This window comes from Dendropsophus ebraccatus, chromosome 2 (genome assembly GCF_027789765.1).
Source record: "Dendropsophus ebraccatus isolate aDenEbr1 chromosome 2, aDenEbr1.pat, whole genome shotgun sequence".
NCBI lineage: Eukaryota > Metazoa > Chordata > Amphibia > Anura > Hylidae > Dendropsophus > Dendropsophus ebraccatus.
The window spans coordinates 87,150,875-87,178,850 of record NC_091455.1 but is presented as its reverse complement, the minus strand read 5'-3'; the positions used below and the strand labels follow the sequence as shown (position 1 = coordinate 87,178,850).

Below are 27,976 nucleotides of genomic sequence, written 5' to 3'. Positions count from 1 at the left end.
TTCTCATTGACTTCAATGCATTGCCATTGTAGTCAGATAAATTGCGGCAAAAACACACTTTTTTTCTTAATTAAAATAGGCCGCCTTTTCTATATTCTTGACGTTGTGTGAACAGGCCTTTGGCAGGATGCATTTTAACAGGTACTTATATTACCAAATGCCTCATCCTGCCCCACCCCCCCAATTTGGAAGTGCCATCTCTGATGGCTATTGTGTTAAACAGTGGACTTGGCAGACAGTAGGAGTGAATGAAACTGTGGATATCACATTTTAATACAATTTCTTTTTTCGATACAATGGTTTTTTTTCAAGGTAAGGAAAATTAATTTTGTCATTTTCTACTTAGAATTGGTAGATGCAAAAGAAACAGGGCAGTACCAATTATCATGTACTCACTATATAATAACCTATTATTACAATGAATAAGGACTGATTGCTGTAGTCACACTTTACTGATATCGGCATAGCTTATTGTTCAGTATAGTACCTCTAATAGAAAAGGTTGACCTGTGAAGAACCCACAATTTTACTGAATAGACAGTTTATTATAAGCAGCAGGATTTTTCTATGTGAAGTGGATATCATGCAGATACTGCTCATGTCACTAGATGTATACGAGGATGAGCATGAAAGCACATCTGTTATATAATAGTAAATATCATAGTATATGATATAATGAGTAAATGTTAGATTTTAAAAGATTTAATGCGAACAGCAGTTGAGCAGCAAAATCACACAACCTCTTGCCAAGGTAGACAAATCACCATGACCGGAAGTACTGATTAGCACAAAATGCCTGTTGCCAGGAGTGCGCCTGCCATGTATCCCTCCCTGCACTGACACCCTGTAAGGAATAAAGGCTCTACACAGGGAATCAGTGAATGCTGGTTTACAATTTGTGGAGAATTAAAAATGATTGAGGCTATGTTCACACAACACTGAAATGACAGCAATTTCTTAGGACTTGTTCCCTCTGCCATTTCGTCTCGCACCCCCTCCTAATAGTCTGTAAGCTGATGCATGCGAGCAGGGCCCTCACTCCTCATGTATGGATAATTATATGTATCTCTGTAATGTCTGATTTATGTCTATGTATGTACTCCCAGAATTGTAAAGTGCTGCCCAATCTTTTGGCGCTATATAAATAAAAATTATTATTATTATTATTGGATGGCCCTCATTTAATCATTGCTTGCGACCATCATTATCAGAAGATGAACCACGTGCACTCATAGGGGGACATGTATCATCCGGCATATTTTTTTTTTTCGGTGTAAAGAAATGATTTGCGAATATTTTATTTGCAAATCGGCTCTTTACACCGGGTACGCCGGGGGGCCGGAAGGGGGTGTGGACGGGGCGGAACGGGGGGCGCGGACTCATAGTCTGCGCGATTTATCTTTTTTTTTTTTTTTTTAAAGATACGCCGAAAACCAACTCCAGTCCTTAGCTGGCGTAGGTTTTTGGCCGTGCGCACTGGCTCGCATGGGATTTATGTAGAGGCAGTCCGCCTCTACCTAAATCTCCATAGCGCCGGAGATGCGGGGGCATTTTTAAGTCTGGCGCAGAAAACGCCGGACTTAATGTCTGGCGCAGAAAACGCCGGACTTAATAAATGTCCCCCATAGTGTCTAGTCTAAAGGCCCTTTTCAAGGGACCGATTATCGGCAAGAAGTGTTGCTAGAAACACTCCTACAAGCGATAATTGGCCCACGTCAAAGTGTCAGCAATTAGACAAGGAGAGGGAAAACATCTGCTTGTTGGCTGAGCGCATCTTTTGTGCAGGAGGTAAAATTTAACGCTATCGGCCACATATCTCCTTGTTAAAAGTGTTTGTGCAGCCCGGCCATGCGATTAATTGTGCCTTCTAAAGGCATTGCAAATGAGCTCTGATCTTACTGATATTGGGCTGTGTAAAAGGACACTAAGGGTCCTATTCCACGGGATGAATATCGTTCTCACAATCGTTAATGATAAACGATCCAAACGACTGCTATTGCGAAAGACCTGAAATTGTTCACCCATTTACATGGAACGATAATCGTTACTTATGATCGTTCTTGTGGTCGCCTTGTCGTTGCTATTGCGTTTGTCACTACTGCGAAAGACCGAACTACGTGTTATTCAATGCGAACGATTTGCGAACGAGCAACAATAAAAATAGGTCCAGGTCTTATTAAACGATCAACGATTTCTCGTTCGGTCGTTAATCATTAACTGCTATATAACCGAACGATTATTGTTTAGATTCGAACAACTTAACGATAATCTGAATGATAACACTGGTTAACAAATTTTCAAAAGTTGTTTGGTTCAGAAATAAAATTATCCATTTCTTAAGGATTTTTATGTGCTGAATTCAAATATCACAAGGAAAAATGTTAATTGGCTCTAGTTTCTATGATATGGAAGAGTTCTCAAGTTACTGATTTGTGAATTGTATAGAATACAGTATAATAGCCGACATATTTATTATTTCTGCAATCATAAGGAAGCACGTTTACTGTTCATAAACTTTTGAAATATATTCATAGGAAACTTAGTTCTATCTGAAATCAACTACAATTTACAGGCATATCTAAGAATTTTTACAAATTAATTATGTTTTTTGAACTCTGGGATGTAGGTCCTTATTCAATGGCTTGTCGGTGCATTTACACGTCTTTTGCATTCATACATGGGATTGTCTCTGATAACTGTCCAACAGTAATCTGCAAGCATTGATGGCTTCCATTTACCCCGATACCTTAGGCTAGGTTCACACTGCGTTTTTTTCATCCGTTTTTTTCATCCGTTTTTTTCCAAAAACGGATGCATTTGTGTTCATCCGTTTTGATCCATTTTTCCATTGACTTCCATAATGAAAAAATAAAAAAACGGATCGAAACGGATCCTTTTTATTTAACGGACACAAAAGTAGTGTTGACACTACTTTTGTGTCCGTTAAAAAGAAACGGATCCGTATTTTTTTTTTTATAATGGAAGTCAATGGAAAAGCAGATCAAAACGGATGCACACAAATGCATCTGTTTTTTTCATCCGTTTTTCGCAGAACACGGATAGCAAACACGCAGTGTGAACCTAGCCTTATACCATAACTATTGGTCATTCAAAGATGATGCAATATACCAGTTGATGATGCAATACTGATGATGCAAACTTTTTCCAGTATTGTATCACAGGCTGTGAGAAATATAGAAAGTACCTCTATATCTTGAACATCATAAAATTTGAACATCATTTTCGATCTCAGCACCCCAAAATTAGTTAAGTTCAACTGTTTTCATGTCGGAACCTTTTTGGCTGTTGACCAGTGTAATCATCCCATGGAATAGGGCCCTCAGTCTACAATGTCTAAGAACTAGACAGTTTTTATTGTTTGTGGCGGTAAACAGCTATTGAAGACTGGAACTGAGAGAAGGGTTGTTCAAATTGTGCAGGTAAGCAAATGTGCAACCATGTATAAAATAAAATATCTAAATTAGGATATCAGCCCCACAACATACATCACAATACCAGACATTACAACACACGAAATGCTACCTTATTGGAGACACCAGTCTTCCTGCATGGAAATTAGATATATGAGATGAATCATGATTTCTGTTGTCCCAAGCTAATGTGAGGGTCAGAATTTGGCACAAGCTGCATAAATCGATAAACCATTTAAGGTACCCAAATGGGGGATTGAAAAAGATTACCTATTTGTATGCCGACCACCTATGTTTTAAAAGGATGTAATAAATGGTATGTTTTTACTTCTGGATATCACGTTTTCTGGATATTTCCCCATTTGGGATTTCATTTCCTAAGATTAACCTAAACTGTTGTGGTTACAGCACCTTATCCAGCAGAAGTGGGCATCTAGATACTTCATGTATTCAGGTACAGAGGACTAGTAAGTTGACCTCTCTATTTTTTCACTCAGTTCAGGCCAATGGAGATGGCAGAAGTGTGAGGGGTTGTTTTCTTGATATACCCTGGGTGCTCTCATATCTGAGAATAAAGGTGTGGACAGCAGGGCTTATCTAAGAATTGTGGCAGACCAAGTCGTTCCCTTTATGGCAGCTGTCTATCCTATGACAGCTCAGCAGGACTATACTACTATAAACCATGTCACAAGAAAGTTTGCGTCATGATTAGTTTCAGGATTGGTTTCAGGAACAATGATAGCAAATTTTCCTAACTTCCATGATCATTTCCAATCCTCAGATATTAAAACCATAAACTATATCTGAGACAAAGTAGAATAGGCAGAAGCTATCCTGCCACATTGGCTGATATTCCAGCAAAACAATAGTAAAATTATGCCACAATAAAAAGCTGCGCTTCTCAAGGTCAAATAATGTCCAATGCACTACTAGATGGGTGTCTCTAATAAAGTTTGCCACTACGAATTTCAATGCTAATCTATGTTTAAAGGGGTATTCTGGCCCAGGGGTATTTTTCAGCTATGGCCGGGGACTGGGTGGTTATGGACGGCGGAGGTCACTTACCTCCCCGGTTCCAGAGCCGGGTCCCGGATCGCACCACCCAGTACACCCGTCCCACGGCCGCTTCCTGGTTTGAGCTGCCGCAAGACACGTGACGCCTCAAGGCAGCTCAGCCATTCTGCGGCAGTAGCAAAGTCCCACCTTGGCCGCTGAATGGCTGAGCTGTCTTGAGTAGTCACGTCTCATGCGGCAGCTCACACCAGGAAGCGGCTGCGGGACAGGTATACCGGGCGGCGCAATCCAGGACCCCGCGCTGCAACGGGGTAGGTAAGTGACCTCTGCCGTCCATAACCACCCCATTCCCAACCAAAGCTGAAAAATACTGCCGGGCCAGAGTACCCCTTTAATAGTATTCTTGATTTCATAGCATTACCTGACTTGGGTCATTCGTGTTTTCATCATGGCCTTCATCTTCATCTTCTTCTCTCCCATAAATATCACCGTTAATCTGCCCATAGCCATCACCATATGTGTCTACTGAATTTAAATGTTGATCTTCTTCCCAACGTCCATCTCCATAAGTATCATTCACATCTTCCGAATCATTGTGCATCTTCCCATGATTTGCTTCAACTTCATGACTTACCATATTATGTTCCTCATTTTCACCTGTGTCTTCTTCATGGAGATCATCCGTTTCAGCATTATCATGGCCATTTTCCTGTTCTTCTGCTTCTTCAACAATCTCCTCACCATCTTGACCCTCATTGTCTCTTACTTCTTCGTCAACTGTTTCAGCCACTCTCTGTAATAATTGAGAATCCATTAAAGATAAAAGCTGGAGAACCACAGGTTGATAATCATTACTATAAAGTGCTGAGCTATGAAGTCTATATTAATCTTTGATTGTAAGGAAATTACCCTAAGTAAAATCTTTTACTGTATAGTAATAAGTAATACAGGGCGACTTGATACTGACCTTACAAGGGGCTGATGTTTTGTACATTTACTTTTAGACACGAAAAATAGAAATATAGCAAAAGCCTGTGGAAAAATTATAACACTGTATAGAGAAAGCAAATGGCATTCACCGCTGGTTGTCTTCTGGACTTCTCTTTATTGTTGTATATCAATCAACATCTAAAACAAAACAGTGTGGACATTTTGGCAGATGCCGGACTAGGCTGGGTAACAGTCTGTTTCGCGGTACTTGCGCTTCTACGGACCCCTTCCATAGAAGCACAAGTACCGCAAAACAGAATGTCACCCAGCCTAGTCCGGCATCTGCCAACATGTCCACACTGTTTTATATGTCGATTGATATACAACAATAAAGAGAAGTCCAGAAGAACCAGCGGTGAGTGCCATTTGCTTTCTCTATACAGTATTATAATTTATTTCCTCTTTTGAGTACCATGTGATCACTCTCAGCCATACATTGTAGCATTTTGAACTCATTGTTATACCCATTACGTAGCGGTGCCACTCACAGTTATATATATTAAATTATCTCACCTGTGAAAAAATTATTCTCTTAGCTCAACTCAAAACGTGGAAAAATAGTTCAGCAAACCTTTTAGTTCTACAGGACAAATGGACTGTAGTGATCAGTCCTACTTCTGTTCTCAGTAGTTTTACTCATCTCTGGACAGAAGAAATACATCTGGAAATAAATAAACTCTGTATAGTGCCACAACTCCTTTGTGTGCTGTTAATCTATGTAACCCTTTTTAGGAAGCATTTAAGCTAGAAAAAAAAAATTCTAGAGGTACAGTTGTGCTCAAAAGTTTACATACTCTGGCAGAATTTTTGCTTTCTTGTCCTTTTTTCAGACAATATGAATGATAACACAAAAACTTTTTTCCCACTCATGGTTAGTGGTTGGGGGAAGCCATTTATTGTCAAACTGTGACAAACGACAAAATGACAAACAAAAACATCCAAATGACCCTGATCAGAAGTTTACATTCCCCTAGTTCTTAATGCCATATATTGCTCCCTCTAACATCAATGACAAATTAAAGTAATTTGTGGTAGTTGTGGATAAGGCTCTTTATTTTTTCAGATGGTAAAGCTGAAAAGAAGAAAGCGGGCACCGGCGCCTCGTGTGATACCTCAATACACCAAGGATAAGGATTATGTGAGAAGGTGCTCACCTGGATGCCACTTGGGCTTTGTGCATATCACCTCTCAACAGGGTACAAATCCGAATCCAGGGTCTTGTTTGGTGACAGTCCACTGTATAGGGGCCTACTACCTCTAGGGACTGCTAAGCTGACTGTACCAAAAACACAGGATACTCCCAAAATAAAGGGGCCCGTGGAGAGAGTAAGTGAATAAAATAAAAAGGAATTAAGGTACTCACAGTCAGCGCTGTCCACATAGAGAAGTGGCCGAAAGCTTAAATAAATGAATTTAATATAGTAAAAAATATATTTAATATAGCACAAATATGACGCGTTTCGAAGACATACGTCCTCTTCATCAGATAAAAAAAATGCACTTTGCTTTATCTGATGAAGAGGACGTATGTCTTCGAAAGGCGTCATATTTGTGCTATATTAAATATATTTTTCACTATATTAAATTCATTTATTTAAGCTTTTGGCCACTTCTCTATGTGGACAGCGCTGACCGTGAGTACCTTAATTCCTTTTTATTTTATACATTTGGAGAGGTGTCAGCAAGGCCTATGATGTAAGGAACACCATTCCTACTGTAAGGTACAGAGGTGATACAACGGCGCAGAAACTTGGGGAAAGATGAAGGAAAGATAAATCAAACAGGCTGTTTATGGGACGTACTTGGACGTTCCAGCATAACAATCCAAAACACAAAGCCAAGTCAACCTGTCATTGTATACAGCAGAACAAAGTGAAGGTTCTGGAGCAGTCATCTGAGTCTCTTGACCTCAATATCATTGACCCACTGTAGGGACATGAGAAGCATGCAGTTCCTCCAAGACTGCCCAGGAATTTACAGAAACTGGAGGCTTTCTGCCAAGAAGAAAAGGCAGCGTTACCATCTGCAAAAAAAAAGATCCTCTTCCACAACTCCGAAAAAAAAAACTTCAAGCTGTCATTGATGTTAGAGGGGGCAATACACAATATGAAGCCCTTCATGACCAAGCCCATTGATGCATGGATGCCCGTATCAAATTAATGCAATGTTCCTCCCTGCCTTCTAAGAGCCATAGCGCTTTTATTTTTCCACCTACAGGGCTGGTGGGGGTGTAATATTTTGCGCCATGATCTCTAGTTTTTATTAATATCATATTGGTGTGAAAGAAAAATTTTGATCGCTTTTTATTAATTTTTTTCTGATATATTTTAAAAAATCAGCAATCCTGGTGTTTCCCGTTTTACCCGTTTACCGTGCAGGAACAATAATGTTATATTTAAATAAATAGGACAATTCCACACCCTAAGATATATAATATGCTTATTTATTTATTTCTAAATATTTTTATCTTTATAATGGGCAAGGGGGTATTTTAAACTTTTATTTAGGGGGGGTTTATAAGGGGTTCTATAATACTTAAAAAAATTTATTACCCTTTTTTTAAACACTTTTAAACATGCAATCAACAGATTGCATATACTGATTTATGCTATGTCATAGCATAGCATAGATCAGTGTTATCGGCGATCTATGCACAGAGCTTGCCTGAGAGCAGAATCTATACATAGATCGCCCACCCGACAGGACAGAGGTAAGTGATTTACCCCCGCCTGTTGGTACAAGCGATCGGGACCTCGCAGGGTCCCGACCACTCAGTGACAGGAGCTGGTCCTGTCACTGAGTACCTTAAATGCCGCGATCACTACAGATCGCGGCATTTAAGGGGTTAATGACAAGCAGCTGCGGGGACGCAGCTGCTTGTCATTATCCTCGGCTCCTTGGGACACTGATGTGTGCGGGACCACTCTCACTGCAGGGAACCGGCACACATCAAGAGCCCCGCAGGCAGAGTCAGGAACGTGCATATACGTTCCTGCTGCACTTGGTATGTGCAGCAGGAACGTATATCTACATATTGCTGATGTGAAGGAGTTAAAAACTAAAGTATGTAACCTTTTGATCATGGTCATTTGGATGTTTATGATTGTCATTATGATTTAAAAGAGAGAACACGGTAGTCTGACAATAAATGGCTTCACCAAACCAATAAAAGGTTTTAGTGTTATCATTCATATTCTCTGAAAAAAAGGACAAGAAAGCAAAAAATCTGCCAGAGTATGTAAACTTTTCAGCACAACTGTATATTCCATATGGGTTTTATATACTTAATTTATATCTGAGATTGTCCTTGAAATACCAAAAGTATGAACTTTGGAAACTGTAGCAGGTGTTTATTTCACCCTTAGCTAACCTAAAAGGACTAGAATATGCATCAGAAAAGCCCACAAAAGGTAGAATAAAGCTTTCAAGTAAAATATGTGTGTATTTCATTTCAGCATCAAAAAGTCAACTCTGACTTTTGTCTTTCCTAGACAGTGCACAGATATAAAAGAACTAAGATGGTTAAAAAGCATTGCTTCTAAAACATTTATATAAAATTGCAACATACTTTTTATGCTGCTTGAAATATATAATGAAAAAAGCATCAAATGAAGGCTGCTTTCTATAGTCACTGGAAGAAACCTGTGCTTGGTAATAGTTTTATTTACAGCACTAGGAATTAGATATTTTTTTTAGTTTTTGTTTTTTTAGCAAGTGACCATGGGACAGTACTTAATGTATGTTCCCATCAGGGGCATTTGTTATTGTATTGTAAATCTAACCTGCTGTTAGGTCCCAATAGCACATGCGGCGCTGGGGATGAAGTTTATGTCCCATGAAAATGAGGTGGTCTGGTGAACTGGGGGCAGGACTACCACCCTCGGTGAACCGATTCAACCAGGCCGGCCTGCCCTACCTAATGAATATTCCTCCAGCGCTCTGCAGTGACAAGCCCCGGAGTGATGTCACTGCAGAGCACCACCCCAATATTCATGCCCGGCTGGATTAGTACTGAGGGTGGTAGCCCTGCTCTAGTACACTAAAGCGCATCATTTGCATTAGGAATAAACAACAAAGTACAGTACATGAAGATGCATAGCTATGCATCTAGAGCCCTGATATCAGTGTATAATATAGCATGTCATTCAGTATTGCTTGTTTTTGGTTTGCACAATACACACTATGCTTTAATCAGGTGGTTTCACAGAACACACATGGTTAACTCCACTGTGACCTGCTTCACCTGAGTTTTGCCTCATTTCCCTCCCCCCCTCCCCCTCCCTTCTCCTATTCCAGTTATGCAGAGGGGTGGAACTTGGGTTTTCAGACGCCATTACCCAAAGCATATATAAGTTTGCCTATTATGTTGTTGTACTGTCATTATTATGGGGCTTGTCCCCGAAACGCGTAGACGTGCTGTTTTTAACATGGTTGTTGTTTTTTAATATGCTTTGGAATAAAGATTTTTGGACATTTTAACTCCTTCACGTTTTTTTGGAGCTGTGATTTCCTTCTACTTTTATGGACTGCATACCTGGGTGAACGGCCCATTTCTTATCACCTGCTCCTTACCAAGAGGGTTGCCGTCAATATTGGGACATATTCACATGGTGAGCTGACCTTGTTCTATAATTTTTTTACACAGATGCACAGTATTGTTACAGTAGCTACTATATTTAGGCCAGTCAAAAGGCTATGGTTGCGCTGTTTTGCTAGTTTGTCTTTCCTGTCCTAATATATTATTCAAATTGTGATCACTTTTTGCAGCAATATGAAAAGTGTTATGTATTACATAAAAGCATTTTTAGCTCAAGCCTCCTACTTAGAAATTCCTGGAGAGTATTTGCCCTAGAGTTAGTTATTTATGAAAGGAAAAATGAAATAATTAGTTATGGTCAGAGAATGGTGATGACCGGCTTCAAACACAACTTTCATTCTGGACACTGCATGCATTATTGGTATTCCCTTTAATGTCTGGTTGGCACTGTCTGAACTCTGTGACCCTTAGCTAATTTGCTTACTTGGAAATCATCTCACAGTGCATTTATTGTACAGAAAAACTACAGTATGTAATGCAAGTTAATGAGCTAATTACAAGACATACTGGATCTTGTCTGCTGTAAAATTACCAGTCAGGAACCTGATGGTGGGAGTATTACCCTTTACCTATTCTGCAAATGATAGGGGGACATCAAGAATAGTGTCATTGCAATGCTTATGTATAGGGTCCTAGAAATTACACATCCCATGTACATGTTTTTATTAGTGGGGAAAAAATTAAGAGGTACTCCACAACTATAAAAAAGAATTATGTATTAATGTGAGGGTGAAATAAAAAATAAAATAAGAAACTTTACTCACCTGCTCCACTGTTCTTCAACTGCTGTTTCACTTGGTCTCCCCACTGCTTCCTGGTTCCCACGATGACTACCTATTGAATACTAGTTGGCTACCGTGGATCCATGCTCACCACTGTTTATGGACTTTGCTGCTCTGAAAACCCATCTTGGAGGCAAACTGTATTAATACTTACCTCATTCCAAATGAAATCACAACAAGCTCCCAGCTTGGCCTGATTAACAAGCCTCTACTATATAAAACTAGGGGAGACCTATAAATAAAGCCAAGTCAGGCAAGAATGTTGACCTGATAAAGGGGCTAATTTGGTCCTTAAATACCTTGGAACATATTTATCAAAAATACATAACTGGCAAAAGCCACAGAAAAGTTGCAGATTCTTACCTTTTCCGTGGCATATGCCAGCCATAAGCCTGGGGGTGGGGGGACTTAGGGGGATTTTGGCATCAAGGTTTATGTATGGAAACAGGTATAGACCATGCATAAATACACGCTTGCTGCGGCTCAGTTAACAACTAAGGGGGAATTTAGGGTCCTATTATACAGGGCCAAAGAGACGATTATCGGCTGATCACTTTCTTTGAGCTAGTTTAAAAATCATTGTCCCCAACCCCACATCGCTCTATGTAATATGGGGCCGCTGATGAAAGTATACAGAAAATTATAAAGTTATACTTACCTCTCCAGGGTCTTCTGGTGTCCTGCTGCCTTTCCCCTGCATTTTCTGCTCACCCAGCCGCCGCTGAAGCTTCTGAACCAGTCTCTGAAGTGACAGGCCACTCAGCCAATCAGTGGCTGCGGTATTGTCTATGTCACTGGCTGAGAGGTCTGTCACTGCACAGATGGATTTAGAAGCTTCAGCGGCAGCTGTAGTGAGTGGGGAAAAGCCAGAAGGACAAGGGAGTGTGGAGAGGTAAGTAAAACTTAATTTTTTTCTACAAGTACTATTGACAGGAAACAAATCCAGAATCAACATTTCAAGTCTTGAGATGAATTAAACCACTTAGTGCAGCACAGACTGTCTCAGGTATCTTGAGCTATGCTGGTTGCAGTGCATCTTACAGCTTCTGGAGGGTACGTGGAGGACCATAACATTGCCATCATCAGCTTGTGTTCTTCCATAAATGGTCTCAGCGTGTTTGTCCTTTAAAGTTTATTGCACTAGAACCTTGAAGACTAATTATAGGGGTATAGGGGTATTACCATTGACTTCGGTTTTAGAAGTTGGAAGGGTGAGCCACACTAATATTTGTTATATTTGCGTTAAAGTTTCTTGTCTGACATACCAACCTTCATCTGTTCAATAAAGTAGAAAACTAGAAGGCAATCCTTTGCCAATGAGCTGAGGTCCAATTCCTGTACCTCTTTGACTTTGTTAGCAGAGGTGTAGTGACAATCTCTCTGCTTCAGAGTCCTGTACACAGTAGGGTTCACAGAACTGTTGTCTTAAGGCCCTATTACATGAAGAGATTATCGGCCCCATTCGGCCGATATCGGCCGTTGCCGCCGATAGTCGTCTCATTTAATAGAAGACAACCTTCAGCCAACATGCACGATGTCGGCTGATCATTGTCTTTCAACGCGTTGAAAAATCAACAATCGCAATAGCAGCGGTCCGCTGCCATCACCCCGTGTAACAGGAGCAGCGGCGGCAGCAGCAGACCTCCGCTATGTTCTATGGGCTGCCTGGACGATCTAGCGATCACCAGGGCAAGCCCCCCCCTATGCCGTGCAGTTCCCCAAGCCCCCCCCCCCCCATGCTCTTACCCGTTCGCTGCCGACGCGCTGATAGCGCTGGCAGTGAGTGGGGAACGAGGAGCAAGCGAGGACTGACCTGACAGGTTGGCGCATGCTTACTTCCTCTCGTCGCCCCATGTAATAGGGGCTTTAGACATGTCTGGCCACACTTGCCTGAAAGCCAATAATAATCATCCCTTTTTCCAACTCCCAACTTCCATGGCAGCAATGAGGGATATGTGTGCAGACAGTATATTGGACACCCTATATAGCTACCAAGGTGCTAGCTGCTCAGGTGTTTTTCTTTAGTAATAAGTCCACAAGCCATGTGATTAAAGGGTGAATATAGACAAGTGGTGACTTCAGAGCACTCACTGGTCCACTTAACGCAGCATGCCTAATGATACATTCAGGAGCAGCATAAAGCATGGACCTCCGCAGCTCTAAAGATCAGCTTAAATGTAATCTTGCCAAATCTAGAGACCCACTTTGAAGACACAGCAATCTCTCTTAAGGTTAGATTTATAAAAGGTTACCTAAGGCAAAGTCAACATTATGCAAATCATGCCTTAAAAATAGTAACATTTACCAATCTATAACTCTTAAAAAAATAGCCTGAAAATGCCTTGAATGTTTCAAATTAAAAGCGCTCGTCTGCATTTCCACTTTAATTAGCTGCTGGAATATGAGCTTTAAAATGAGTCCTTTATAGCTTTCCAGCCTCAGCTGCTGGTGTTGAACGGGCGAACAATTTGTATTATTTTTCTTTTTCTCATTACCATTTGATGGCTTAAAAGCTGTAAGGCAAATTACCTGATCAACCGGAACCTCCACTTTCGTGTTTTCATCTTCCTGAACTTCTGATGCCCCCCACATTTCTGATCTGTCTTCACCAGCTTTGAAAATGCCATCATCTGCACAAAAAAAACAAGAGGAAAAAAAATTGTTTTACTGAAATATGGCTCGATTCTGGCCCTCTGTGGTGGAATAAAACAACTACAGCTGGTGGACGGATCATTCAGCAAACTAAAGTTGTAAAAAGCAATTCCAGTACATTGATAAAAGTCATCTGAGATTCATCAGGCTTTAGTAAATGACATAAATCTCTAATAATATTCTGCACCTTACAGGGTGTAAAAGCCATTAAGCATCATACTGAAAATGCATCATTTCAAGCATAGAGTTCTATAGCTACCTGTAAGCTCTTCTCACCTTTTCACGTCAGTTATCTCATTCTGCCTCCTTAAAGCACCTCTGGTTGTTCAATGATCTGAGATAACTGACTTCAAAAGGTGACAAGGTGTAAAGGTACACAGGCAAAAATGGAAAATTCAGGCACCTATAGCAATCAGCTATAACATTAGAACCACTGACAGGTGAAGTGAATACCATTAATTATCTCGTAACAATGGCTACTGTCAAGGATTGGGATACATTAGGCAGCATGTGAACAATTGATTTGTTAGAAGTGGAAAAAATGTGTAAAAATCTGAGCATCACAAGGGTCAGATTGTAATGGCTAGATAACTACGTTACAGTAGCTTTAAACTGGCAGTTCTTATTAAGGTGTTCCCAGTATACAAAAGTGGTGCAAGGAAGGACAACCTATGAGCCAGCGACAGGGTCATGGGAGGCCATGGCACATTGATATGCATTGGGACGCTTGGCTAGGCCATCTGAGTCAATCGCACAAAAGGGTTACCGTGTCACAAATTACTGAAATACTTAATGTTAGCTAAGACAAAAAAGGAGTGAGACCACACAGTACAATGCTGCATGCAGTGTATGGGACTGCATATACCCGTCAGTGTTCATAATGCTGCCTGTCCACCATCAAGGGCTCCTACAATTGGAACGCAGTCATCATCAGGACTAAATCTTTCAGCAATGGGAAGGTGACTTAGGGCCCTATTCCACCGGACGATTATCGTTAGCATAATCGTTAACGATTAACGATCTCAAACTACCGCTATTGCGAAAGACCTGAAAACGTTCACTCATTTCCATGGAACAATAATCGTTACTTATGATCGTAATTGCGATTGTTTCTTCTTCCGTATTTCTTCGCTATTGCGTTCGTATCTATTGCGAACGACCGAACGATGTCTTATTCAATGCGAACGATTTGCGAACGTTTTGCAAACGAGCAACGATAAAAATAGGTCCAGGTCTTATAAAGCGATCAACGATTTCTCGTTCGGTCGTTAATCGTTACTGCATTTCAACCGAACGATTATCGTTTAGATTCGAACGATTTAACGATAATCTGAACGATAATCGTCCGGTGGAATAGGGCCCTTAGTCTGACATCAGTTTTTCACTTACATCATACGGATAGCCAGGTGCATATGTGTTCCCTTGCCATGAAAGAGATGTCACCAAAATGTACTAGGATGGGAGGAGGACAAGCCAGTGGAGGTAAGTTACAGAACTTAAAGGTGCTGCTGATAATACCTTGGTGTCACATACCATAGAACACCATGCAAGGTCTTGTGGAGTCCATACCTTGCTAGCTTACAGATGCTTTGGTAGAATGAGGAGGACTTACACAATATAAGGCAGGTGGTTTAAAAGGGGTATCCAACCTTTTAAAATAAGCCTGCAATATCAGATTTGCAGGGATCTGACAACAATCAGCAGTTTGAAGAGGCCCCAGTCCACATGCAGCCTCTTCAAAGTTTCCTGTTGCTCATCCTTCATTCACCTTACTTTTAGTGGCGGCAGTGCCTGGAACTCCAGAACTGTCCTATTCAAGGGAACAGAAAGGCACTGTAAGACAAGCAGCAGTACCCTCCTACCAATCTGATACTGACTGAAGGTCTCTGGATAGGTCATCAATTTTAAAAGGTCAGATAACCCCTTTAATGTTATGGCTGAAGGACGTATATAATACAACATTGTAGTTATTTAGTAAGACTGACAACTATGAGAAGATGCAGACAACTACCAGTATTTCAGCGTGGGGAAATATGGGGAAGTAAATTTGTCATAAGAAAATAGGCTATTGTTTACATCAAATTTTTATTTTAAACTTTTTTTTAGAATGTTTGATAATTTTGTTTCCAAATTTTTCATTTTACTGTATATCTAGATTTTAATATAATACTTACATTTTGCAGATTTAGGCTAGGTTCACACAACGTCAAAAATAGAGAAAAGGAGTCGGATTTTGTTATTTTAAAAAATGACAGTTTTTGCCGCGATTTAACTGACTGCAATGGTAATACATTGAAGTCACTAGGAAGACGGACGTCCAATGCACACAGTGCATTGAATAACGGATGTTTTTACTGCGGACGTCAAAATAGTGAACATGATCATTATTTTCGGACGTCTTTTGCAAACAGTGGATCTTCCAGCTTGCGACTCGTGGATCCTCTTCTTCTTCCGGTTCGGTGACGTCACCATACCCGGCCGGCGTGTGGTTCTCTGTCTTATTAGCGGCAGAGCACTGAACCCTGACTGGCTTGGTAGCGTGTAGCCAATCAGGGTTTAGTGTTCTGCGTCTCCACACACACCAGTTACATCTGCAGGGCCGGCGTCAGCACGTCATTGTGAGGGGTCCCTGCGAGGTGCCATCCGGCATCACTCTGACACCCGGGGGAGGGGGGGAGGTCCTGCAGGGACCCCTCACAGTGACCTGCTGTACAGTTAGCTGATTCCCCCCGGCCCCCCTCCCTGTGTAATCATTGCGATCCTCCCCCGGCCCCCCTCCCTGTGTAATCATTGTGATCCCCCTGGCCCCCCTCCCTGAGTAATCATTCAGATACACAGATCACTCACCCCACCCTCCGGTGTAATCATGCTGCAGCGGCGCTGGTCCCGATCTTGGCGCCTTTTTCAAACAGCTATCCTCAGCTGACAGGCGCTGTGTGTGAGGCAGGAGAGATTTCTTCCTTGCTCCGTACACAGCGCCTGTCAGCTGAGTTGTATCGGGGCGATTGACAGGGGCTGTGTACGGAGCACCGAACCGGAAGAAGAAGAGGATCCACGAGTCACAAGATGGAAGATCACGTGGCCGGACCGGAGATCTCCTTGGGGGGGCAATAAAGGACAGGTAAGTATATTAGGAAAGGGTTAACCTTGGTTAACCCTTTCCATTACCAGTTTATCAATTTTCCCTGGAATACCCCTTTAACTGATATTTCCTATTATGTCTGTACTGACAAGGAGGAAGCTGCTGGAATGTGATCCCTACAGCATTAAAGTGAAAGGTGACCTAATGTATAAGTCAACAGAAGAGGCTCACAGCTCTATTTCCCCCTCCCTGTTAAATTACCTCTTGAAGGTACTACATAGAACTTTATGTAAAGAATATCTCTAAATACTGTACAAACAGCTCAGACATGATGGCTGCCCCCATAAAAAATAAAACTTAAATGAAAGAAAACCAGAAAATAGAAATTGATTAGAAAAAAAGAACATGTTTCAGTATATTATAGACTCGTCCCAGCCCTCCCCCCCCCCACACACACACACACGCTCCAAAGGTACTCAGTCCCCTCTGATCAGTTGTGACATCACTGGAGCATCGGCGCCAGGACAAGGGGAGTGCGGTCTCTTGTGATCGCAGGGAAAACCCTTCCTGCAGCCACAAGAGTGAAGAGAAAAGGAGACGCCCGGACCCAGGTGAGTATAAGTGTTTGTTTTATTGTGTTATATACTATATTGAAGGGGGAGCACACAGGGGTCTGTTTAACTGGGGGAGCGCACATCGGGGGTCTATATAAATGGGGGGAGCACACAGGGGGGCTATATAACAGGGGGAGCACACAGGGGGGCTATAGACTACTGGGGCTTCACAGAGGGGTCTATATACTACTGGGGGCAGCACACAGGGGGTCTATATACTACTTGGGGCAGCAAAATGGGGTCTATATACAACTTGGAGAGCACACAGGAGGTCTTTATCCAAGTGGGGGAGCACACAGGGGGGCTATATACTACTGGGGGAGCACACAGGGGTCTATATACTACTGGTGGGGCACACAGGGGGTCTATATACTACTGGGGGAACATACAGGGGGTCTATATACTACTTGTGAGGCACACAGGTGGTCTATATATAACTGGGGAACACACAGGGGTATGTATACTACTGGGGCAGCACACAAGGGGTCTATATAATACTGGTGGGGCACACAGGGGGTCTATATACTACTGGGGGAACCACACAGGGGGTTTATATACTACTGGAGGAGCACACAGGGGTCTATATCCAAGTGGGGGAGCACACAGGAGGTCAATATCCAAGTGGGGGAGCACACAGGGGGGCTAAATACCCCTGAGGGAGCACATAGGGGGCCTATATACTAGTGGGGGAGCACACAGGGGGTATATACAACTGGGGGCAGCACACAGGGGGTTTATATACAACTGGGGCAGCACACAGGAGGTCTATATACTTCTCAGGGAGCACACGGGGGGCTATATATAACTGGGGGAACACACAGGGGTCTAAATAGTACTGGGGGAAGTAAACAAGGGGTATATACTACTGGGGGCAGGACACAAGGGGTATATACTATTGGGGGCAGCACACAAGGAGTATATATTACTGGCAGTAGCGCACAAGGGGTATATACTACTGGGGGCAGGACACAGCGGTCTATTGTTTTGGAACGCGTGTCGAGGGGGGGGGGGCCCAGACATAACTTCGCTTGGGGCCCCAGAAATGCCAAGACCGCCCCTGTACATATATATAGTGACATTTAGGAAGGAATTAGGTGTGTTTACAGTATACTTCCTTGTGCTGTAAGATGTCACAGGCAGAGAAGCAGACAGTTAACAAATACAGCAGGTGCAACAAACTCACTGGCCGTGTGGAGAGTCTGCTGTGTTGTGCAATGTTCTGCGACACCTCTGGCCAGAGAACTGTCAGCAGTGCTGTGGCAGAAGACAGCTGGGATTAAGAGCTGGAAAATGCAATGCATTATAGAAATAGTAGTACCGAGCAAATGTTCAACGAGAAACAAGTTATTCGATATGCTTTTTCTGCATTTCTGATTTTGGAATACCCTTTTAGTATACCTACCTTAAAAGCTTCTCATGGCTCTTCAGCTGCGATTTTTTTTTGGCCACTTCTGCATTTAAATGTCATGTGAGTGGGCCAGTCATATAGTAGTGCTGCAACCATTGTGATAGCACTACATACAAACCGCCTGTTAACATGGAGTATTATCCCTCTGGGCAACACAACATCAGGCAGGAGTGTAAGCAGAAATATAAGCAGTTGTAATCATTGCACTATATAAAAGACCCAGAGATCAGCCAATAAATGAGAAATTGCACATCCATCAGCAGATCACTGGAACTGTGCGGCACTATAAACACTGTAAGTGAATGGCTGCATGAACGCTCATATTGGACACAAAGTTTTATTTTTTTAAAGTGTCACTGTCATTATAACTGTCTTATCTAAATCAACGGTAGATGTGATATTACAAAAGTTTGCAATTTATATTCTTTTTTTTTCTAGTTATCATGGAAAACACGACACTTCCTGACTCATTTTTTCTCAAAAAACAGGAAACAGTCAGAAAACAGGAAGTCCTGTGTATCCAAGGCCATCTGTACGCTCGCAGAGAGAAGGCAGACATGTGACTGATGGACACATTGAGCCGTGACTCTCTGTACTGGCCGGAATGCCTGTGTTTAGTCTGTTTTTTCAAACCAGCACAAGTCAGAAAAGCTGGCTTTAGGAGACTGGACCTGGATTTCTGGTAAGTTCAGTTTTTTTTTTATAGCATGATAACAACAAAAAATAATGAATGTAAAATGCAAACTTGCTTTATATCACATCTACTGCTGATTTAGATTTTAAAATGTATAACGACAGTGACACTTTAAGCCTATTAGGAAGAAGTACCAAAAATGGTTTTCCAACAGAAACCCATATAATGCTGACACCATTCACCATCCCCTAAGCAACTGTATCCATTTAGATAAACCACTGGTACCAAAGAAGATAGGATCAATTCCCCAGATTTGGGATTTATAGCAAATTTAAGTCAAATGTTGAAAAACGAATGAAGAAAACATTTGTTAAAGGTTTTTCATCTCTGATACCGTTCTTAGTAAAACGCAAACTGTGAACACAAGACCTATAAAATGATACTGACTTCCAAATGGATGAGTCTTAAAAGATTGAACTCGTTCAACTGGATAAAAATTCAACATCTGACAAGACCAAAAAGGCACATATGAATAAAAAATGAAGGCACACTCTGACGAGACGGCCCTAATTATTTCCCTGCTCTCCACACACATGCATATGCATGCAAACATGTCTTACACAATCATGACAGAACAATTTATCACTGATAACGCCACAACATATGGGGATAATGGTGTCTCAGGAAAAAAAATTGTGCTCTTTTTGACTTTTTTTTTAAGCCGGCCCTAAACACCAACAGCATTTATAATATAGCAGTGCAAGATTCTGCCATTCCCTTTTATGAGGAAAAAGGAAGAGAAAAAAAAAATATCATGAGGCTTTTGTTCTTTTTCAAAACGTACAGGGCCTTGAGCTAAATGTTATATAGCAATATATCTGAGGCACTCTCCTGATTTGTAATCTAAACACGTGCATGTCCTTTGGCATCCTGGATAATCTATGCATATGCCTTTGTAGCTGAGGTAACTACATACAATAAAGTTGGAAAACCATTGTGTTAAAGAAATAAATAAAATCAAATAAAAGCCATACAGCCAGGCATTACATCATCTTTATCTGAATTTCAGAGAACATAGCGATTGTTTGTAGTCCTTGATATAAAAAGGAGGAAAATACGGTTTAAATGAATAGAACCATCTGCAGCTGGAGAAATATCACGACTGGTCCATGGCAGCTCTGTCTTGCGTCTTTCCTGTATCTCTTTTGTTTGACAACAGACCGTAATTAGAAAATAAGTGATTTCATTTTAGAAGCTGCAAATCTGGAAAAACATTCTCTGCAAAAAAATTAAAGGCATAAAAATCTAACAGAAAACCCATGAGCCAACACTGAGATTTTGACAGTAAGATTCACATTTTTGTTAGGTACATTGTAAATATAAAGGCTATAGCAGTCCTATAAGTCCACATGCACAATGTTCTGATTTGTGGCATTATTGCAGTGTTCTTAGAACCAGTCATGTTTTTTTTTAGTGAAAAAGCAGCATGCTCTCAATACATGATTAAAAAAAAAAAAAAAAATTACAGAATGTTTTTTTTTTTCCACAAGCACTTCAAACTGCAGAAAGATGCCAAAAGAGTGGTAGATGCCTGGAACAAACTCCCAGTACATCTGATTCAAAAGTCAACAGAATCTGAACTTAAAGGGCTTCTTCTGCCGGGCCCCCTTTTTATTACAATTGCTGGGAAGGGGGTGGATGAAAACAATTACATCTACACCGGGATGGCCCGCATCTTGGTGCTCCGGTCTGAGATGGGCATAGACGACAATTGAAAGGACCTGTTTCATTGAGGTGAATGTAAAACAATACTGAGCATGCCTTGTGAATAGAGATAAGTGCATGCAAATCCGGCAAATCAAAATTCGCTGTGAATCGGGCAGTGAATTTGCTTCATTCTGCTAAGCGAATTCCCGACAATTCATTAAGAAAACTCGGAATAAAAAACAAAATGCCGTCCGCGTATGCTGTCTGGAGCATCACTGGGCGGGAGAAAGGGATTAACAATAATCTCTAGTGCCTGTGCAGGTCCCTCTGTGATGTCAGAACCCCTCCCCCCTCCACCCCTATATAAGGTGGTCTGTTTACAGAGGTGGCCAATTGGCTGTGTGTGGAAGAGAGAGCAGGATCACAGCAGGCAGCAGGGAAAGACTTACAGAGAAACTTAGGGACAGACAGGAGAGGAGGGCTGATTGTGGGTGATATTTTTTGTTGCAGCTGCCAACCAAGTGTCCAGTTTCCCAAGTAACTGGGTGCCTATAGGAATTCACTGGGACCAGTGAAGACACAGTCCATATTATTCACTCACTGGGCACTGTAAACTCCTATTGAGTTATACTAATTTACTGGGATCAGTGAATGGAGTGTGTGCCTTACTTAAAGCGGTTGGCCACTTTATAGTAAAATTTCTCAGTGTACAGTATTAGTAGGTAGGGATGCACGATGCACTGAAATATTGATACTACTATCGATATTTCGGGCAAAAATATGGTTCGGAACCAGGATTTCCTGGTATCGATACCTTATGTTAAGCTGCATAATAACGCAGCTTAATATAAAGTATAGAGCAGAAAACACGGCCGGCGGCTAGCTAAGCACCGTCCAGGTTCTCTGTGTGCCGCCCCCTGCAGTTACCTCCTCTTCTCTCCCTCCCTCCGCTCCCGGCTGTGGCAAATTCAAATAGCCAGCACACAGCGATCACTAGTGCCGGCTATGTAACTGTGTACATGCCGCTGTCACAACTGACAGCGGCATTTAACCTCTTCCCAAGCTCCAGACTTGTACTGCATATTGGAGCAGGTCCGCTGAGGAGGAGGAGATGCAGCCACTATATATCCAGCGCAGCTGTGAGGTGGGGGAGGCCGGGGCTGTCAGGATCAGTGCGGACATCAGTAATGTGGGGGTGACTTATCGGCTCTGGCTAAAGGGGGGATGTAACCTGCTGATTACCCTGTCACACAGGTGCAGGCTGTGCAGCCTTCATTTTCTTAAAAACGGCATTCCAGCGCAGATAGCGTCCAGGGGAAATCACACTGACCGGGAAGCAGGCTGCCTGAAGAGAACGCTGCAGCCGCCCGACAGCCTGCTGGACGCTGTGCAGGACTGGTCGTTATGTCATAAATCATGGGTCTGTATGTGAGGCAGCTGAGGCGGCGTTCTCCATAGGCAGTGTGGTGACCTCTGCCGGGCCTGTGTGTCTCCTCCCTCCTCCACAGCCTCCCTGTGCAGCCTCCACGATCCCCTGCCCTGCTGTAAGCCTGAGGATTCTTATCTCCTCTTTCTATCGCCTATCTCTGCCTGTTTAATTACACAGTGCTCATAAGCTCAATAATGCAAGGAGCATATCATAGTCCGTAGTAAGTAGAGTAGAGGTTGGGGGGCACTCACCACAGGTGGATTAGCATAAAAGGCCATTGTACTGGAAGCACATGAAGCACATGGAATGGACATCAGCGTCCTTGCTCGGCGTGGGGCAGATGACAATGCGCATGCGTTGGCATACTACCGCCCCCGGGGCCGGCAGATCGCTGATGACGTAGGAGGCTGTACTGTTTACCATCACCTAGGTAACCGTGATGGTCAAGAAGCTGTATGGAGCTAAATACAGCATTCATTTAGCTCCATACAGCTTCTTGACCATCACGGTTACCTAGGTGATGGTAAACAGTACAGCCTCCTACGTCATCAGCGATCTGCCGGCCCCGGGGGCGGTAGTATGCCGACGCATGCGCATTGTCATCTGCCCCACGCCGAGCAAGGACGCTGATGTCCATTCCATGTGCTTCATGTGCTTCCAGTACAATTGCCTTTTATGCTAATCCACCTGTGGTGAGTGCCCCCCAACCTCTACTCTACTTACTACGGACTATGATATGCTCCTTGCATTATTGAGCTTATGAGCACTGTGCACTTTATACAGCACATCGCCACTAGACACTATGCTCTCTACACCTTAGAGATCTATATGAGCATGAATATGCCTTATTTGTTTCTAGCACTTTATCTTACATTATATTTTATTCACTTGTTTTTATATGCAAATGACTGTATGACATCACATATTATGCTAATATGTTAGCTATATAATGACATCACTGAGACACTCCCACTATGCTTGATAATGATCCTGTGAGAGGGTAGAAACGTCGCATCTCTGTATTTTTTGTACCCTTTTGTAATAAATCACATTTTTCCACGTATGCTGGCGTGCTGCAGAATATCTGTACATATCTATCTCCTCTTTCTCCTATCTATAATAATAATAATTTTATTTGTATAGCGCCAACAGATTCCGCAGAGCTTTTTTATATGCATACAGTACAGAGGTACATAATACACAGTAAATAATAGAATAAATAATAAGAATAAATAAAAACAACATAAAAAATACAAAGTATGATTGCAAGTAAACATATAGAGTGCAGGAACCGTCAGAGATAGAGCGAGGGAAACAGAAGGGGGAAACAAGTTTAGAGAACGTTATAAGCGAGCCTGAGGAGATGAGTCTTCAGGGCACGCTTGAAACTGTGAATATTGGTATGAGTCTGATGTCTTTAGGTAGGGTGTTCCAGAGAACTGGTGCAGCATGAGAGAAGTCTTGGAGGCGGGAATGAGAGGTTCTGATTATGGAAGATGTTAAGGTTAGATCATTTGCAGAGCATAGAACATGGGAAGGATGATAGGTGGAGATGATATCTATCTCTCTGTCTCTCTCTTTCCCTTCTGTCTCTTCTCTCTCTCTCTCTCTCTGTCCCATCTATCTATCTAACTATCTATCTCCCATCTTTCTCTCTGTCTCCTATCTATTAATCATTTATCTATCTCTCACTCTCCTATATTTCCTATCTCTCTCTTCCTCTCCTATATATCCAATCTCTCTCTCTCTCCTATATCTCCTATCTCTCTCTCTATCTGTCTCTTCTTTCTCTCTGTCCCCTCTATCTATGGCATTTCAGTGTCTGAATATTCTGTGGCAGTCTCCCCATGTACATAGTGCCAACCCTGGTGCTGTGCATGGACCCACTGCAGTGCCACAATATATACAAACACTTACACTGTATATAACAATCCTATAATTATCCGGATCATTTGCAATAATTGTTATGACACAAGTTACTGGTTAATTGCAGCTGCGGTATGGTTATTTGTTGCATGGTTTTTAAATATTTAAATACCTTGTGGGCAATAACTGCATTGCAACCACCATAGACTCAAAAGGAGTCTCCCAAAATATAGGATACGGAATAACTAGCTGATTGGTGGGAGTTGTAGTGCACAAAGAGATATGTTGGGAGTTGCAGTTGTACAACAGCAGCCTCCTTGTGCACAACAACTCCCAGCATACCCCCTTGTGCACAACAACTCCCAGCATATCTCCTTGTGCACATAGAGGTATGCTGGGAGTTGTTGTGCACATATCTGCAGTCTGGGAGGGGCATTATATTTGTATTTTTACTGGGTTTTTGTTTTGTTTTTTTTCAAACTTTAGTATTGAAATGGTATCGAGTACCGAAATAAAATAGCTGGTATCGGTATCGAACTTAAAATTCTGGTATTATGACATAACTATTAGTAGGTGTACTCACTGTATATACTGACAGCAGCTCCCTGTGTACCTCATAGAGCTAAAATCAGACTCTCCTCCTCCAGGCTGTGCTGTCCTGCTCTGTGGTGTGTCCATAAGATGGCCGACATGGAGGAGCATGGTGGACACTGGGGGTGTGGGCATGGTCACATGCTCCTCTATGTCAGCCATCTTATGGACCAACACACCACAGAGCAGGACAGCCTAGAGGAGGGGAGTCTGATTAGCTCTAAGTACACAGGGAGCTGCTGTCAGTAAGTGTAGTGAGTACACTTACTAATACTGTACACTGAGAAATTTTGCTATAAAGAGGCCAACCCCTTTATTCAGTGGCCACTCCTACTGTGTTATACAAGTTGGGTTTCATTAGTTAACTGAGCTTGCGCTTTACATAATCAGTGCTCGCACTCCACTCCTAATGTGTTAAACAAATTTGATTTTATTACTGAGCTGAGCGTGTGCCTTACATAATCGGTGGTCGCACTCCACTCCTCCACAATGCCTGTGATACAGATTAATCAATCCTAGGAAATATTATAAGTGCAGACTAGATTAACCAGCGGGTCTTTTTCTGTTGACAATATTTTACTGTTCTATGTTCTAAGCCTTAACAGGCTTTTCAGGCTTATTTCATGACATTTCTTAAAAACATATTTTTGTGGCTTCTTTTTTTATTGCCATTTAAAAGGAGTCTTTTCTGGCATTTGTTTTTGTCCTACAAAGCAGGTTATGGATCAAACACATAACAAAAGTGCACACACATCGGGGGGGGGGGGGGGGCACAAAATGCCTCACAACAACAATCTTCTAAGTTTCTAGCTAAATATTCACCATACACAAATGTCAGATACCTGTGCTATAGTGGTCAGACATAGGCCCAGATTTATCAGCTCTCTTTCAGTGTCTGCAGTGCCGAATCATCAAGGATCCACAGGAACTACCCCCTCAGCCAGTCAGTGACCGCAGCAGTGCCCCACCTGAATGAGCATTTCTGAGTGGGGCTGTGACATTACAGAATCAGAAGCCCGGTGGGGAACCTTGAGCCGTGACACTGAACTTCAGGAGCATGGGAACAGGTAAATAGGACTATCCTACCTGGATTTTTCACTGTTGCCTAGAATATCCCAGAGCGATAATCGGCGGAATCAGGCCAATTTTGTCGATTTTCACTCCATGTAATAAAGAGAACAATCGGCCGATAAAACAATCAACTGCTGATCTTTTCTTAAAGTCCAAACCTAAAATCATCAGGTACGCATCGCTACATTTAATAGCAACGCGTGGCCGGTGGCTGATGATTGTCGTGTAAAATAATAAAGTATTAACTTACCTTACCACGTTTCCAGGTGTCCTTGGGCCTTCCCTGGTGTCTTCAGCTCTGCCTACTGTTCTGGTCTCTGCAATGTGAGGCCGCGGCCACTCAGCCAATCACTGGCCAAGGCAGACTGCGGCAAGTGATTGGCTGAGCGGCCAGTAGCCTGTCAGTATCGAGACCGGAACAGGCAGAGCTGCAGAGACCAGGGAAGGCCCAAAGACACCAGAAAACGTGGTATGGTAAGTTAATACTTTATTATTTTACACTAAAAGCAAGGGCTGCACAGACAGTCCTTGCTGCCCGATAGTCGGCCCATGTAATTTCTTAGAAAGAGAGCGCCAATCTGCTAGATCAGCACTTGTTTACACTTTATGGTTTGGCTGTGTAATAGGACCCTAACATACACACAGCCTGATGCAGCCATAGCACACTGAAGAAAATTGGAACATTTTGCCAGAATTTTTTGAAGGTGGAGTCAGAGCCACTATATTTTATCCGACTCCAGCATAAACTAGCTCCAATTCCATAGCCCTGGGAGTAACCACAACTAAAATCACCCTGTCAACACCCTGACAGATTACCGTAAGAATGCCAAGCAGGTTTACAGAATTGGCTAGGCTTCCATTCACCTGGGGAAGCAATTCCAAAAGCATGAGTACTGAATAACCTGGAAAATTCAGGGTGGTTTATCTTTCCCCTCTGACAACTAGGGTGCACCCCAATCCACCGTTGCACTTCAAAATACTTCAGATATTTATAAATCTACAGCTTGAGTGGGATTTATTTTTTTTTATGACAAGTATACTTTAAGTGGTTCAGTTACAAGCGTGAAATGAACTAACAAAAAAAATTTGAGGGACCACATCTTCTCGTGCAATCTCTTAAAACTGTGGCAAAGATTCGCAAGTCATTTGTAATATTGTGACATCAAGAACTTATAACCTAAAGCCCCTATTACACGGGCTGATTAGAAGGAGCAAGTGAGCACCAACCTGTCAGGTCAGCACCCGCTTGTTCCTTGTTCCCGGCTCACTGTCGGCAAGTGTAATAGCGCCAGCAGCAAGCAAGAACGAGAATCAAGCGAGCGACGACCTGACAGGTCAACATTCGCTTGCCCCTTGTAATCTCCTCATGTAATAGGGGCTTTAGTCTATATGTTCTTGCTGTCAAAACATTACAAATGCGGGGGGGGGGGGGGGGGGGGTTGGGCTGCCTGGGTGATCGCTAGATCATAGAAGATAGCGTCAGTCTGCTGCCGCCACTCCTGTTGGATAGAGCAACGACAGCAGGCGGCTGCTATCTAGATCGTTAATGTTTCAACATGTTGAAAGACAACGATCAGCCAACATTGCGCATTTTGGCTGATCGTTGTCTTCTATTACACAAAGTGGTTATTGGTCGCAGCGGCCAATATCAGCCAATAAACGATTTGTGTAATAGGGCCTTAGGTCATCTAAGTATTTTCCCGGTTTTCACAGTGTCTAATACTTTATGATAAATCTGGTGCATCTAGTGTACTTAGTCTTGTCTAACTTTTAGATCAACCATAAAATGTGCCACTATTGTAAATCCAAATGTTTATGTAAGTTTAGTTCTTATTTCAAGCCATCCAGCCTTTGTTGCTAAGCAAAACACACTGTTTAGGTGAAGAACTGCAACATGCGAGCTAGGCACAGGGGACCATTCTGGTTACAAAAACATTAGTAAATTTGCCCCTGTATTTATATAGGAAAAGTCTGGCACTTGGTATAGAGATCTTGATTTAAGTTTAAGAAAAACATTATGCTAAATATACAACATATTTGGGTGGCACCCTAAAAAAATCTTTTGAGACCATGATTTTGAAAGGGTATGCTGAATAGGTGCCCATTAA

General features: G+C 42.2%; 1 protein-coding gene across 2 annotated transcripts in view; it reads right to left on the bottom strand.

The window, feature by feature from the left end:
- The window catches only part of DCDC2 (doublecortin domain containing 2), a 111,825-nt gene that overhangs the window by 9,231 nt on the left and 74,618 nt on the right, over nt 1-27,976 (bottom strand). Inside the window, exons 8-9 of one of the 2 annotated variants that reach the window (XM_069957930.1) lie at nt 13,344-13,444; nt 4,867-5,238 (exon numbers count right to left, since the gene is read on the bottom strand). In XM_069957930.1, the coding sequence (XP_069814031.1) occupies nt 4,867-5,238; nt 13,344-13,444 (473 nt within the window). The remainder of the gene's footprint in view (nt 1-4,866; nt 5,239-13,343; nt 13,445-27,976) is intronic. The other variant, XM_069957931.1, reaches the window with a different exon arrangement.